The sequence below is a fragment of the Lactuca saligna genome, chromosome 1, assembly GCF_052625555.1.
Source record: "Lactuca saligna cultivar CGN05327 chromosome 1, ASM5262555v1, whole genome shotgun sequence".
Lineage (NCBI taxonomy): Eukaryota > Viridiplantae > Streptophyta > Magnoliopsida > Asterales > Asteraceae > Lactuca > Lactuca saligna.
Genome location: NC_136417.1, coordinates 76,165,809 through 76,181,723, shown reverse-complemented (window position 1 = coordinate 76,181,723; position 15,915 = coordinate 76,165,809). Strand labels below are relative to the sequence as shown.

The following is a 15,915-nucleotide window of genomic DNA, read 5'->3' as shown; positions in this document are numbered from 1 at the left end:
GGCATTAGATTTGTATTGATTATAACAACCTCACACTATTAAACTTGCTCAAAATTGGTTGAGAACAATTTACACAAAGTAAAATCTCTTAAATTTGGAAATTGTATTTCGAAAATGTTTATTTAAATTAGCCCGTATTTCGATCGCTACAAGCATCGAAACCTATTTTGGGTTAAAGTGGGAAGTGAGTACGAACCGTATGTCCGTATGGCCGGAAGCTGTTGAGGTTCGGAGTTGGAGTTTGATATTTGGTTCATAATATATCTTTAGTTCGCATTTCGTTCATATTATAAATGTGTAGGATTATTATTGTTTCATTATTAGTATATCGTAAAGGAATTTATGTGTACAATAACAACGATTAAAAAGAGGAGTGATTAAAGTAAAGAAGGTTTTATTTGTCAACTACGATCTGATTTCAGACTCTTACATTTTATGATTTGATCAAACAATTAAAGACGACAAAAAAGAAAACGACTGAAGGTAACTAAGCCGCGTCCATCTTCTGGCCCCATTCGTGTAGCCGGAGGTGAAGCTCCGCGGCAGCGATTAGAAAGTACACCGCCTGTAACGGCGTCAGTATCTCCACTATGGACTTCAATGTCTCCATTCTCAGAACATCTGCCATGTGTAACACCTTCTCCACTTCATTCTTTTTCTCCTCTATCACTGATTCCACTATTCCATCAAACTCCCTCCGTCCATCGAATTTCTTCTTCCTGTTCCTCTCCGACACCGCGTTGGATAAATCCACCATGTCCGTGTCTGCCGAGGACTCCTGTAAAGTCGCCATTTTCTCAGTTACAGCTCTCTCTTCACGGATGGTTTTCTTCTGTAACTCGTCGATTCGGAACATCTGATTCGAAGTCAAGTCTCCTAAATCCCCGCAGCTAAATAACGGAATTTGATCACTGAGCCTGGCCTCAAGCTGGATTCCGGACATGGAGTACAGCAGGTGGATAGCCATCGTCGGCCGCCATCCGGCGATCCACAAAAAAGCGTCTTCCAGCTTTGTCAGCCATGTGGGTGTATACATCGAAAGCACATCTCCTTTTGCTCCATCTGATTTAGCCTTGTAGTACTCCTCGTAGTGCCCTACAGCTTTACCAATCAGCGAGTATAAGTCTGAGCCGTCTTCGATATCATCATCGTCTTTGTGGTGGTTGGCGGCGGAGACGAGCTGCTCAAGGGTGGTACTTAGCTCGCCGAGCCAACAGTCAAAGAACCTGTGGAATGGTTGACGTTGGGTGCTTCCGTGCTCGATCATGAGAGCGCTCCGGTGTAGCCTGACTTCACTTCTAGGGGACGTATTAAATATTTAAAGGTGGCTCCACTGATCGTGTGTATATCTTTTTTTTTTTTTTTTTTTTTTTTTTTTTTTTTTTTTTTTTTTTTATCAAATTATCACAACAAAAAATATTATTATTATTATTATTATTATTATTATTATTATTGAATATATATATATATATATATATATATATATATATATATATATATATATATATATATATATATATATATATATATATATATATATATATATAATATTGTTGGAAAATTAAGTATAAATATTTATATTTTTACTAACTTTGGACTTATATAAATATATACATATGTTGTATATACAACTAACTCTAAGTGAGTTTGTATTCTTCTTTACCAGAACTTCGAAACGATATAATATATATCAAAAATGGAGTATATGTGAATAAAATATCAATACTCAAAGAAGGGTATTTGAGAATAAATTTAGCAAAAAGAGATGTGAGAATGAGTCACACATTGGTAGAAAGACCAAACATGAAAACTCACGGAACATTGTTGTTTGTAGGTGGAAGCACTATAAAAAATGTACTCTTTAGCGGCAACACTATTACTGGCGACATGGGACTTTACCGGCGACACTATTACTCTTTAGTGGCGACTTTTATCATTAGCGGTAACAAACTAATCAATAGTGACGAGGCAGTACTGATGATTCAGTACCGGCGACAAGTCGCCGCTATTAGTATTACCGGCGACTTTTGGGACTTTTACCGGCAACTTTTATCGCTGGTAATGGCATTTTTCCTTGTAGTGAAGCCACTCTAAATCGCTATTAATAAATTAAGTGTCTGAATCTGATAATTTTAATGGTTGTATTTGAATAGAATTTCTGGAAAGTAGATGCAATTCGAATAGAATTTCTGGAATGTAGATGCAATTCAATTATAACATCCGATAATCCTCTAAGCATCACTCTAAGCACCCTGAAAGCAATTGTTTAAAATTCTCTTGTTGATGGAATTGAAAGTTTTTTTTTAGTAAATTGAAGTTTCCATTAATTTAAATATAATCGTAAAACAAGTGAGATGGAAAACGGGCAACATGCTACATTGTTAAGCCTTTTTGTAGGTAAAGCTAATTATTATGAAGACTACATCCATAGATCTAAGGGTTACAATATTGATATACATGATCCGTTGTACTCTATTGAGAAGCTCCATCGCATTTGGTGCGAGAAAGCCAAACGTATCAAATGCAAATGGTATGAATACGTGTTGATTTTCCATGCACAATTTCTCATGTATAGTGACTTTGCCTACAACAACTTTTAAAGAAGCCTGCCCCACCGTGAAACCCCCATCCTCAAGCCCATGAGAGGGGGTACCTCTATAAGGTTAACACATGTGTATTTCCCTCTGACCCATCCAAAAGTCAAAACGTCAACCGGTCAAAAGTTAAAAGTTGAAACCATCTCATCTATCATCTTGTTTTTCCGCCAAAACCCTTAGAAATGGGGAACTGATTTGTACACAACACTTTTTCTCCGCACACAACAATTTGTGCTTTAAAGTGTTGTATTGTACAACTTTATAATGCATAAATTGTTGTGTACGGTAAAAAATTGTTGTGTACGAATCACTTCCCTTAGAAATGTATCCTCTTTGAATTAGTCTTTAAGATTAATTACATATTGGAGCATGTTTCTGATTTTGAATCATTCACAACTACAATAGTTTTTTTCCGAATTGACTGTTAGTGTTCATTACTGCAACTATAGATATATTGTTTAGTATGATATCAGGAGATAAAGCATTTTAATGGTCACAATTTATGTTCAGGTGGTGATATCTACTTGTAGCAATGTCTTCTTCTTTGTTTTCTATACATGGCACCACACTAGCTCCTCAATAAAGGAAGACCTTTGTTAATTCGAATAACTCAGAGCTCTTTCATAAAAAGAAAACCATTTATCAAAGAACAAGGAAGTCTATTATCCAAGGATGGAATTAAAGGTAAAGCACTAGAGGTCCAAAACAAACACACATTTTTCAAGGGAGATAAATTTCAATGTGAAGATGTAACTGAGGAACAATAATTCAATAAAGATACCATGGGTTCCATATTTGAAGTGGCACGTTAAATTGAAACAATTGAGAATAACTCATAATGAAATGAAAATAAGATGCCATAATTCACAATTAAATCAAAGGATGTTGTTGTTTCTTGTGTTTAACCCATTTAGCTATCATATATATATATATATATATATATATATATATATATATATATATATATATATATATATATATATATATATATATATATATCTTTTTTATCTTTATGTTTTGTTATGCGGGCTGGGACATATTTTGATTCAAGGGAGAAACACATATTGTATTGAAATTAGTCCCTATTGCTTAAATACATTGTAGAAATTGTCCGTATTGCTTAAATACATTACAGAAATAGTCCCTATTGCATAATATCTTTACAAAATGGTCCTTTTAACATAGAAATAGCCCCTATCACAGAAAACACATTGTAAAAATCGTCCCTATTGCTGAAATACATTATAGAAACAGTCCCTATAGCATAATAACGGCACAAAACAGTCCATTTGGCAAGAAAATATTTACATATTTTATCCCTGTGGAAGATATATTTGACAGATGTAGTCAAGTAACATAACGTTTTTACAGAAAAGGTCCCTATAGGAAAAAAATATAATTACAAAAATGGTCCCAAAATAAATACACATATTTGTTCAAAATTTTAACGGTTTTCCCATAACAAATCCAACTAAACATCACCATTAAAAAATAAGCAATCCTTGCAAAAAGAATTGAAGTACTAAATGTAAACAAACTCATCACAAAATCTCATGATATTTTGGGTTCTTTCCTATTGCTAGAGGATGCTTTATCAAAACCTTGACATATGGGATCTTTTCAAGTCCTTTTGATGGTATCCATACATACCACAATGCAGACATCTGTGACTTTTCTTGGACTCATCATGTGGTACAATTCTATTCTTTTTAGGTTGTCAAGGCGGCCGTTTTATAATTGGTGGGTATATCTTATCGACTTTCTCTATATGCACCCATTGATCTTTTCCGGGCATTGGACCAACTTCTAAAGCAAATGCTTCTTTAAATTCGTCGACTGTGAAATATGTATCAACATATTCGTCCCAACTAGGCTCCCTTGTGAAATTAATAAAAGCAACCGCATGCACATGTGGAAGGCCTGTAACTTTCCATTTTGGACAACTACATTTTTTCTCACCCAATATAACATTCCAATGATTTCCTTTGTGGTTCACTTCCATTTTATGATCACTGCCTCAACAAACTTGAAATTCACCCAAATTCTACATGACAAAGTACAACAAGAACAAACTAATATGAGGAAAAATATATATGTTTAATGCAATATATATATATATATATATATATATATATATATATATATATATATATATATATATATATATATATATAGTTTCTTAATTGGCTTTAGTGATTGTTTTGAGATAGTTCTTTTCTTTTGGAACTAGTGGTTCTATCCATTTTTTCACCTTACTCCTTTTCTTGTCAAATCAATGCATAAGCTTTTCTCTAATTACATCAAGGAGCTCAAGCACTGGTTTATAACGACGTATGTCACCTACCCAAGAGTTAAAATTTTCTGAAATATTACCGGTAATGTAATCACACTTAGAAAGTGTGTCAAACTTGCTTCTACTCCATATATTTTTATGGTTCGCATTCAGATATGAAATTGCCTCTTCACATACAGTAGCAATTTCATTTAACAAGCTATCATGCTTACTAACATAGTAGGTATTTGCAGCATCCCATAGCTTGCTTATGTAAAAGTCACCTCGAAAATGTTTTTTGAAGTAACTACATAAATGTCTTATGCATTCTCGATGCACAATATTAGGAGAAACCACTTTAATAGCTACTTCCAACCCTTTTTGCATGTCATAGGAGATAACAAGAACATTAGGTGTACCAATCACTTTTTCTAGTGACTTAAGAAACTAAGTACCTGATTTTGTATTATCTGACTCAAGCATGCCATAAGCTACTAGATACATACCATTGTTACCATTTATACTTGTGGCAACGGCTAACACACCATTAAATTTCCCTTTCAATTGACAAGCATCAAGCCCAATGTAAGAACGACAACCAGCAAGAAGCTACTTGGAGCATGTTGTTAATGATATAAAAAGCTTGGGAAATGTTTCTTGTCACCCATTGTTTGTAAATAAATATCCACGACACTTCCTAGGTTTCTTTTTTTAAGTTCATGTTTGAAATTATATAAATTTTCATATGATTCATCCCACTTGCCATACATATCGGTATAAGCTTGTTCTATTCTTGTAAAGACTCTCATATATGGTACTTCAACATTGTAGGTATGCATAAGCCACTTTTTTAGGTCGGTGGGAGAGACATCGCCTTCAAATTTCAACTTGTTGGTTACAACATCAACAATTAATCCTTGAGTGGCATGTTTATTACTACACTTTTTGCTTCGGGTACAAGAATGGGTATCTACAAATTTCTTAACCTACCAAATTGCATAAAAATATATAATTATGTTAACATAATAACAATTTCGACAAATGTAGTATTTCTCAAATTTCATACTTACTTCAAAAGTAACACCATCATGTGTAAGAGAAGCATGAATTCTCCACTTGTACTTTTTATCTCCACAATATGATGTAAGTCTTGTTAGATCATTTTTCTCAATGACATACTCAAATTTATTTGTTAGTGCATAATGGTTTAATGCTCTTCTAAAAACAATTACACTTGGGAATTTAGAATTTTCTTTCATAAATTGATTTATCTTACTATATGCATAAGTTTCACCATAATTTAGAAGCTTGTATTCATTATCGAAACTACGAAGACTATGATAGTTTCCTTGACTTAGGGAAATCGAGTATGTCTCGATTTCATCATCAGATTCATCAATAACTTGATCTTGACAACCAAACATTTTAGGGTTATACCATAATTTTTCGCTTGTTGCATAAATTGATACTTCTTTTTCCTCATTATACATTCTAAGCATCGCCATGAAGCTCCCATCATTATCAAGTTCAATAAAACATTGCTCTTTTGTATGTTTGTCAACAAATACTATTGACAAAACAATCACTTTGTGATGGATAATGTTTTTTCACCTCTTCAACTAGATGATTTATGTCATACGAACGTGTGTCTATATGGAGAGATTTTCTAGATCCAAGACAATATACTTTCCTACATGAGTTCCTGGCTAACCAAAAGAAGCCTCCATACTTCAGTTTAAACTTGAATTTCTATATTACTTAGCTGACAAACATAATGAAAAAAAAATTAATGGAATTGAAGGGCCACACAAAGTATCATTTGTCTTGCTTGTAAAAACTTACTCAATTATCAGGGAGTGAACACTTATATTCCATGTTGGTGCATCAATGTCATCATCCATTAAAATTAATTGAATAAAAAACAGATTACAAATTACATGCTACGATTATAAGATGAGGAGAAGAAAAACGAGATTACAGGTAATAATATGCGAAAATTAATCAAACATACAACCAATTAATTAAATCAGTAAAAGGGTATACATGTGATAAAAAAAAAGGACTTGATTTGTCCACTACAATGAAGAAGACGTGATGACAAAGACGTGAACGAAGAAGATGCGATGAAGAAGACTCAGGTTGACGTATGATTAGGGAGTCACATAGTCGATATATGATAAGGGAATTGTCACTGCAAGATTAATCAAATTTTATCATGATTTAAATCTTTTATTTAGAAAGGGTATTTTGGTAACTTTATATGCAATTTCGATTTTTAAATAACTTTTTGATAATAAATTGATTTATATCTTATTAAATAATAAGAGTGGATATAAATGAGAGTTTAATATGTTAAGAAGGATATATAAATAATTATAAAGTTTGAAAGCATATATATATATATATATATATATATATATATATATATATATATATATATATATATATATATATATATATATATATATATATATATATATAATTCTACTTATAATACGTTGGTTTAAAAATATTATTATTTGTGACAATAACTCATTATAATATAAGATTATTGACATTAATACTATTGTTACTGTTATTGTAGGTAAATTATTATTATAATTATCTCTTATTTTATAAAAACAAAGAAATCAGATCATTAAAAATAATAGATATTTCAATGTGCACCACATTATTTGTCACATTATCAAATATGTATAATTAGTAATAAGAAATTGAGTACCAATCTCTAATAAATGTAAATTTTATTTAGTTTACTTCAAATGAAATTAAGTTATTTATAAATTCAAGAAAAAACACCATTTTTGGACCCTATAATTATTTAGATCTTAAGTTTGGTCCCTAAGTTCAAAAAATTTCACAGATGGTCCCTGTATTTTTAAAACTTTTGATGTTTGGTCCTTTTTGCTAACTCGGTCAACTTTTGGCCGTTAAGTGAAGCGCATTTCCATCATGTCACTACCTCAGGGACCATTTATGAGGTGTTTTTTTATTTTTATTTTTTTAAGATGAAATTTAATATGAAAATGATCACTCTCTCTCTCTCTCTTTCTCCCTCTCTCTCTCTCTCACACACACACAAATCTGGTAAAGAACCTTCAAGAAAATATAAACATATAAACACCTTTGGAACACGAACTCATTTGTAAACTAAAAACGTATGAAATCTTTATCCAAAAATTTCATTCGTAGATTACTTTTCCTTTGGATTTCTCATTCATTTGTAAATAATGGACAATTATGACAAAACTTTAGCAAAGAAAAAGTTTAAACAATATGGTGGTAAAAACACACACATACATACATATACATATACACCATGCAATCAAAGATTTGGTTCTGAGTTTACAAACCCAAATATTTGCAGACCCCATCTCCATCTATACGTCAACCATTGTTGGAACTTTGTTAGTGAGAAAATAACCGTGGGACTTGTCCCACATAAGAAGGAGAAAAAACCTTTAGATGCTTTAAAATGCTTGATCTAGCTTATTTAACAAGTTGGTTTAAAGGATTGGATAAAGCTTCTTGGGCTAAATGTGTGGTATTGGGCTAGTGCTTGGGGTCTGTCACTTGTCACACTCTCATTGAATTTGTCATATGTTACTTTGTGGTTATTTTGAATTAATTTTTTTTCCACATGTTATTTTATAAGTTTTTCTATTTTATTAAATTCCACATAATCCCTATTCTAATAAAAGAATAGGTTTTTCTTCTTTGGACAAGTATCACTCTATTAGGTCTCATAATTAATGTCATGCTACTTTTCAACATATTGATTCTCATTTTAAAATTTAAATTTATCACTCTAATTAAATTAAATTAAAATAAATTTAGAATAAAAATTAAAATAAAATTAATATAAATTGTAAGGTGTTATAATTTCATTATTATTTAAATCAACGATTAAAATTTTATTTAACTAAAAAAGGATCTCTTAATTAATAATTTAATTGAAATAATTTATTTAAAATAACTAATTAATAATTTTAAGTTTTTTACAATGAAAGTTTAATTTTATAACCGTGGTTTCTACGTGCTATAAACAAGTATTTTTATGTAATAATTGCAATACATGTAGTAATTAATGAATATGAATTTCACTAATAAACTTATCTTTTAGTTTCAAAATTCTCAAAATTAAAACTCATTAGTTTCTTTTCTTTATTTAAATTTAAAAGATAAAAAATATTTCACATATAATAAATTATTATTTTTCTTATTTTCTTATAACTAGTGTGTGTGTGTGTGTATATATATATATATATATATATATATATATATATATATATATATATATATATATATATATAAATGGTCAAAAGATTGGCCATACGCGTTGGGGGTCTTGAGTTCTTCTGATTAGTTAGATAATATTTATATAATTCTGAAAATTATTTTTAATTTCATTTTCGTATCTACTTTTTTATGAACAACTATATTGAAGTTATCCATCATGGCAATTTTAGGCAGTTAAATTCGGTTGGCAGTTAGCAACTACCAATTTGGAAAAACCTATAAATTCGGTTGGCGGTTACCAACTACTAACATCATTCCCACACTCTCAAATCTCATTTTTCTTTACATGATCCTGGATACATTGAAATTGATTCAACATATTCAAAATTAGATCTTGAATATATTGTTATATCCTCTAGACAGATCCATACCCTAAAAATTTATGTCTTAGGAGACTGCTTGCAGGCCTCAATCTTCTTCAAATTTCGTGATTGCATTATGTATTCATTCTACATTCAAGTATGTTTTCTGAATTGTGATTCTTGTAATTCATTTTTTTTACTTCGTTTTCATTATAATTATATATTTGTTGTTGGATTATATATTATTGTTATAAAAACCATCACATCCATTACCCTAATGTATCAATCTCCACCATCTCTACAAACCCTACACCACTAGGCATCAACTCTTACATCATCCTCTTCATATAACCACCTCCATTACCTTGTTCTTGATTCATTTTTTTAGACTTTTTAATTGATTGAGAGAGTGGGAATAACAGAACGCAACACGCCACCAGGGTCTGCATTGATTGCAAAATAGATGAGGGGATGAGCATATCTATTTTATCTCTCCCTCCCTCTCTTTCTATCTCTCTCTCTCTCTCTATATATATATATATATATATATATATATATATACAGTTTGATGGGGAAAAACGCTATGTTTTTAATCGACTGAGAGCTAGGACCGGTAATACGAACAGAAGATGGGTAATACGAATTTCAGATCAGATGGGAATTTCACTATTGGTTTTTGATGGTTGAAGATGAAGAGATTCATCATGTAGCTCATTTTTTTCCTGATGCATGCCATCTGCTTCTTCCCCAAGTTCAAATTGGTCAATCCATTAACTTCTTTCTTGGAGGAATTAATTAGCAACCCGCATACCGATACCAAATCAGAGGGGTGATGCAGATTTGGGTTTTTTTCCCTTTGATTCATCATCCCTAATTTGGAAAGTGTAACGCCCGTAGATTTGGGCTAGTAAATAAGCGTAAAAAATGACCTTTTGATAGAAGATTATTTAGAATAAATAATATCAACCAAGTTATAGTATATGCAAAAGGTGTTCGTTTCTGTACATATAAAAAACGTTGAAATCCAAGTTATAACGAAGAAATTATGACCCATCGAAGTTTTCAGCTAAACAGGCACGACACCGCGTAACGTAAAAAATGAATTTTTGATAAATTACTTTTTATCCTTAGCGATCTAAATGAAAATCGTAGTATACGTTAAACTAAGAATATACATAAAAAGAAAGTAAAAATATGACTTCATATGAGGAAGTTATGATTTTTCTAAAATTTGGCATAACATTATACAACTTAGAAATCGATTTTTGGATCGGTTAACTTTTAGCCAAGATGATCTAAATGATAATTAAAGATCGCATTAATAGGAGTTAAATGATAAAAGATAGTCGAAAATGGAGTCCGTATGTAGAAGTTATGAAATTTAAAGGATCGTTAACAGTGTAATCTTCTCAGACTCTTAAATTTAAAATCGATCAAGAATTAGCCAATAGGGTCAAAAGTAAAGTTGTAAAGTTGTCAATAGCTATGTGTGGATTTAAATAACATCAAAAATGGAGCTCGTATGAAAAAGTTATGATTTTTTTTAATGTGTTGCTATAACTGCATCCGGCGCCACGTGTCAGCACCAAGAAAAGCCTTGGTGCCTACGCAAGGTCACAACATGAATTTTAATTTCACAATGTGAATCGCCCCCGAACAGCCTATAAATAGAGGCACAAATCATCCATTTTCTTCACACCTTAACCCTTCTTTCTCTCTCAATACTCCAAACCTATTCCTCCCCTTCCTTAGCAGTCTAGCACTTCGTAAGTGTTAGAGGCGAGTCCAAGAGTGCCAGAAGGCTCCGAGAAGAAGAGCTTTTTGCTCAGAAGTTCTGCCCCCATAGAGCTGGCTCCTAGCTAAACTCCATTGTAAGTGAGTTATGCTTACCCTACTATAAGTATAACTTATTTTTAAGTTCATTATATTTATTATGAACCTATAAACTATATATGTGCTATGTATTATGAAATATACAAAGTGTTATTATAATACTTTCTAACTGCTCGAGGTACGGGGAATCTAGTTTAAAGGGCTGCATAAGAATGTTGGATTTTAGAACAGCTTAAATGCCAAAATGGTCCTACCCTCTGTTGTTTCATGTTTGGTCCCTGTCTGTAAATAGTGGTTGAAAAGTATTGTTTAACACTTATAAAATAGTATCTCTCATAAGACTAGACTCATAATTACTCGCAATAAATATTAGACTAAAATATGGTTGTAATAATACTAGGTTCCATCGAAGGAAAAGACGATTGTTAGAAGCGAAGCGCTGTCTGAATTTCGAGTCATCACTTTAACAAGTGAGTGCATAGTTACTTTCATCTTACACATAGATATGAATTATTTAATACAAAATTTACGTGCTATGTGTGCATATTATCTGTGTTCCTAATATCTATGGTAGATGAATGATTTATACATGTTTATGTGATTTAAACAGTATATGTACTTTTATACTTATATATATATATATATATATATATATATATATATATATATATATATATATATATATAGGGTAGCGACTGGTGATGAAATAAAGGTGATGATACAAAGTTGATGATAAATAGGTGATGTGAGATGTGAGGAGATGCCATAACCTTGACCCACGATTTTGCAATGTGGTAATGTAGTCATCTACCATAGTATAGATAGCGACCACAGACTATTCTAGACAATCATGTGGAAACACCAGCATGCTCAAAACCTGTAGGTGATGAATTATGATTTCTGGCGATGTTCTAACTACTTATTCATGTGATGATACTCTAACTCTTACTTTGAATTTTGAGTTCATGCAATATTGTAACTACGTATTCATGTGATGATACCCTAACCCTTACTGGACACGTATTGGGGGAGTAATCCCTTAATCAGTACTATCTATGCGATGTAGGCGATGATCCTTAGGAATAGTCCTTAGGAATAAGCATACAAGGAAATATGATGTAAGGCGATGAGAAGTAAATACAATGTAGGAGATGACTCTTAGGATAAAACTTTAAGGAAGATTAAAAGAAGATAATGGGGATGGGTAATTAGGTTAATTGTTTGATGATGAAACATAATAACTTTATTATTGTGGGTTGAAAACCCTATGTACTCACCAGGTTTCCCAACCTGACCCACTCAGTTTATTTGTATCATAGGTATCGATACGAAGACACATTACACTGAGAGATTAAAGGATATGTAAATGAATGTAAGGTCTGTTTATGCTTTTGGTTATGCATTGACAATGATACCCCAAAGTTTTAATATAAACAAACTACATATTTCTTCGGAAATGCTTTGATAATAAATTTATCATGTTTTCTGGAAACAAATTCCTCCATATTATTCTTTAAAAAGGATACTCTGATTTTCTAATAAGCATGAATAAAATTTTTAAAATGTCTGTGAATTTGGGGATGTCGCATAAAGGTAGAAGCTTTTTTAGGTTTAAATGAAGAAGATAAAGTTAGTGGGATAGAGAGAGATTTAGAGTAAAGGAGAGAGACAGGGAGAGATAGAGAGAGAGAGAAAGAGAAAGAGAGAGAGAGAGAGAGAGAGACGGTTGGGACCCTTTCTTATTAAATAACATTTTTTTAAATAAGAGAAAACCTCATAAATGGTCCTTTGGTTAGTGAAATAACGGATATAGCCTTCACTTAACTGACAAAAGATGGAGTGAGGAATAAGGACGAAACATCAAAATTTTTGAAAGCATATGGACCATCTGTGATTTTTTTTTTGAATTTAGGGACTAAACTTCAAATCTGGAAAATGATGTTTTTTTTTCTAAATTTAAGCAAATAAGTTATTATTTACCTTTGAAAGTATATATAACAATAAATATTCCTCATTTATAATTATTTTTAATATAATACATTTTCTTATTTTTATGAGAAAATTACTAAACTAGCGAAACCCACTAATTACTTATCCATTTTCACCAAAAATTAGCAATTGTGTAACATCCAGGTTCTTGGAGGTATTTCAATGTAATGTATTTTTGATTTTAGGTGGTACCACTTTGTAGTGAAGGCATCCCACGACGTGGCGATGACTGATGTATTACGGATTTTAAATGACCGCCATGGCATGGCAATTGTTTAATGAGAAACCCTAATATTCGGGGTTTGCATCCTATTTAAGGGAATTTGATGGCTAGGGTTGCTCACCCTCAACCTCCATTACACTCTCTTAGCCTCCAAGGAAACTCTAACCTCCATTTTCGCTCTCTAAGATTTTTGTGTTGATTTTTGGGGATTAGAAGAAGAAGGAGTTGGCTTCTAGACTTAGATTCAACAAGCAACTCTTCTCACCATTTTATTGTGCATCTTCTAGACTCTTGTATGTCCCCAAGTTCCAAGCTTTTTGGTTTATTATGCATATATATAGGTTTCTATGTCTTAATCGTCATGTCCTTGATTATTGTGTGGTGAGATCTCATAAAGTTTGCAACTTTATGAATCTCTAGGTCATTTTGGACCTTTGATGCTTTGGATATGGAGTAATATTGATTTTGGCATCATGCATGGAAGATTTGGCCAAAAACCCTCATTTTGATGTATTAGAGTCCAAGACATACATTGGACATGCATGTTTATAAAGTAAGAATTTTTATGTTGTTATTGATGCTAGAAACATTCTAGAAATGGGGATCTAGTAGTGTTCAAGATAAAGTGCTTAATAGGCTAAGCCAAGTTATGTTTTTGTCCTATTTAGATCTAGAAATGGGATTTCTATCCCTTAGAAAGTGTAAGGGGATAAAGTTGGAAACTTTATCCACTTGGACCTTATAATGGACCAGAACTAGACTTTATAGCCCCTTAAGATCAAGGAAATCGACTTAATCCATTAAGTTATTGGGAACCTAGTGCCCACGGCATGGCCTAGGTCTCCATGGCATGCCAGCTGGGCTGAGACTCGTCTGTTTGGTCATTTAATGGCCACCGCGTGGCCAAGGATGGCCACGACGTGCCGACCAAATTTAGTTGACTTCGACTTTAACCATATTTTGACCAAGTTGACCTAAGGATATTTTGGGTATTTTGAGTTGTGTCTAAGATTGGTCACTATTTGGTAGATATCTGATCTGTAGAGCTGACATTCAGAGTTGTGTCCTGTTTAACGACATTTCAGATTAAGAGATGAGTTTTCCTTATTGTTCTAGTGGGTTGAAGGCACCAATACAGGCTCATTTATGTATCATGATATATTGGATGTTGCTATGCGGTAGAGATTTGTAGATCCGTCTGTTAGTATAATTGACTAGTTAAATGATTTCTTGTTACTAGATATATGTTCTTTGTTGTGTATACGTCGACATAGTATGTGGAGTTGAGACTATACTACTTTGTGTTATTAGTCAATAGACTGGGGCATTCCAACGAGGAGGTCGTGGGCCAGGGGTAATCCAACTAGGAGGTTATTGAAGATTCAAGTCTTGGATTCACATTTTGCTAGCACATTCACATATCTCTGGAGATCCAAGTTCCATTCTCCATATTTGAAAATGTCCATATTCAAGATGTTCAAGTTTTAAAACACGTTCAAAATTCTATCTTACCGCTGCTATCTTAGGGGAGTCTATTCCTTTTTCTCCCTTTTATTGCTTTTAAATTATTTTATGTATACACTGAAGGCATTGTATGTAATAAGTGTGGGGTAGGGGGTCGAATAAGTAAATTGCTAGAAAATTTTAGAAAACTTTAAAATTTAAAATTTTGAAATAGATTTGAAATAATAATCTAAAAGTTAAAATCTAGTAATAGTTTAAACTTCAGTTGCTAGGGTTATCTGGGATGATCCAATGCGAGCTCAAATTTTTAATTGAGCCAACATATGTTATAGTATATTTTAGTCTTCCCAAGTTTTAGTAAAAAGCCATGATATATGAAAGGTAATCTGGTAGTTTATATGGCAAATATGTTTTGCAACCTAAAAATCTATCCAGGAGGTCTTATGTAGTCATTGCACTTAGGCTAATACCTCTAATAAATAAAGGTTGAAGTCAAACTCCCATGCTTAAACATGTAGGATTTGAGTAAAAAAAGAGAGATATAAAAAAAAAGTGAAATTACAAAAAAAAAATCTAAGAATTTTAGAGCTATCAAGTATGAAAATTATGAAGATTAAAATTATGAAGATCCAAAAAGTTGAGGATACCAAAATCATACAAGAAGGTGGTGAATTCAAATAAATCAAAGATCAATTATTCAAAGAAGTGAAGAATTCCAAAGAGATCCATTGTGGTATCAAAATTTGTAAATTGTCTAGATTATGTATGCTTGGGTAGCTTAAAATACCTTAAGGTTAAGAAAGATTTATGAAGATTGATTTGGAGGGCTGTAAAAACGAGTGTCGTATAAACTAAGCGGTGAAGGTTCATAAGTATTGTGGGTATTTAGGATTTGGAAGTTATTATGGTTTTAGACATAAATATGTGCATTGAGAT

The 15,915-nt window shown here is 32.1% G+C and overlaps 2 protein-coding genes across 2 annotated transcripts; both read right to left on the bottom strand.

The window, feature by feature from the left end:
* Positions 1-377: 377 nt before the first annotated feature.
* Positions 378-1,301, bottom strand: LOC144999651 (protein DOG1-like 3). Its single transcript, XM_078958777.1, has one exon. The coding sequence runs from the start codon at positions 1,265-1,267 to the stop codon at positions 488-490; it is 780 nt and encodes a 259-aa protein (XP_078814903.1). The 5' UTR covers positions 1,268-1,301; the 3' UTR covers positions 378-487.
* Positions 1,302-4,869: 3,568 nt separating this feature from the next.
* LOC145008622 (uncharacterized) lies at positions 4,870-6,374 on the bottom strand. The gene is made up of 4 exons (XM_078967207.1): positions 5,940-6,374; positions 5,688-5,855; positions 5,325-5,478; positions 4,870-5,246 (listed from the first exon to the last, which is right to left on the bottom strand). The coding sequence occupies exons 1-4, from the start codon at positions 6,372-6,374 to the stop codon at positions 4,870-4,872; spliced, it is 1,134 nt and encodes a 377-aa protein (XP_078823333.1).
* Between the last annotated feature and the right edge of the window lie 9,541 nt (positions 6,375-15,915).

Coding starts and splice junctions, on each gene's coding strand:
- LOC144999651 (XM_078958777.1), bottom strand. CDS start 1,267: ATGATCGAGCACGGAAGCACCCAACGTCAACCATTCCACAGGTTCTTT.
- LOC145008622 (XM_078967207.1), bottom strand. CDS start 6,374: ATGGCGATGCTTAGAATGTATAATGAGGAAAAAGAAGTATCAATTTAT. Junction 5,479..5,687: donor TGCATACCTACAATGTTGAA/GTACCATATATG, acceptor TGCTCCAAGTAG/CTTCTTGCTGGTTGTCGTTC. Junction 5,247..5,324: donor GTCAGATAATACAAAATCAG/GTACTTAGTTTC, acceptor ACATGCAAAAAG/GGTTGGAAGTAGCTATTAAA.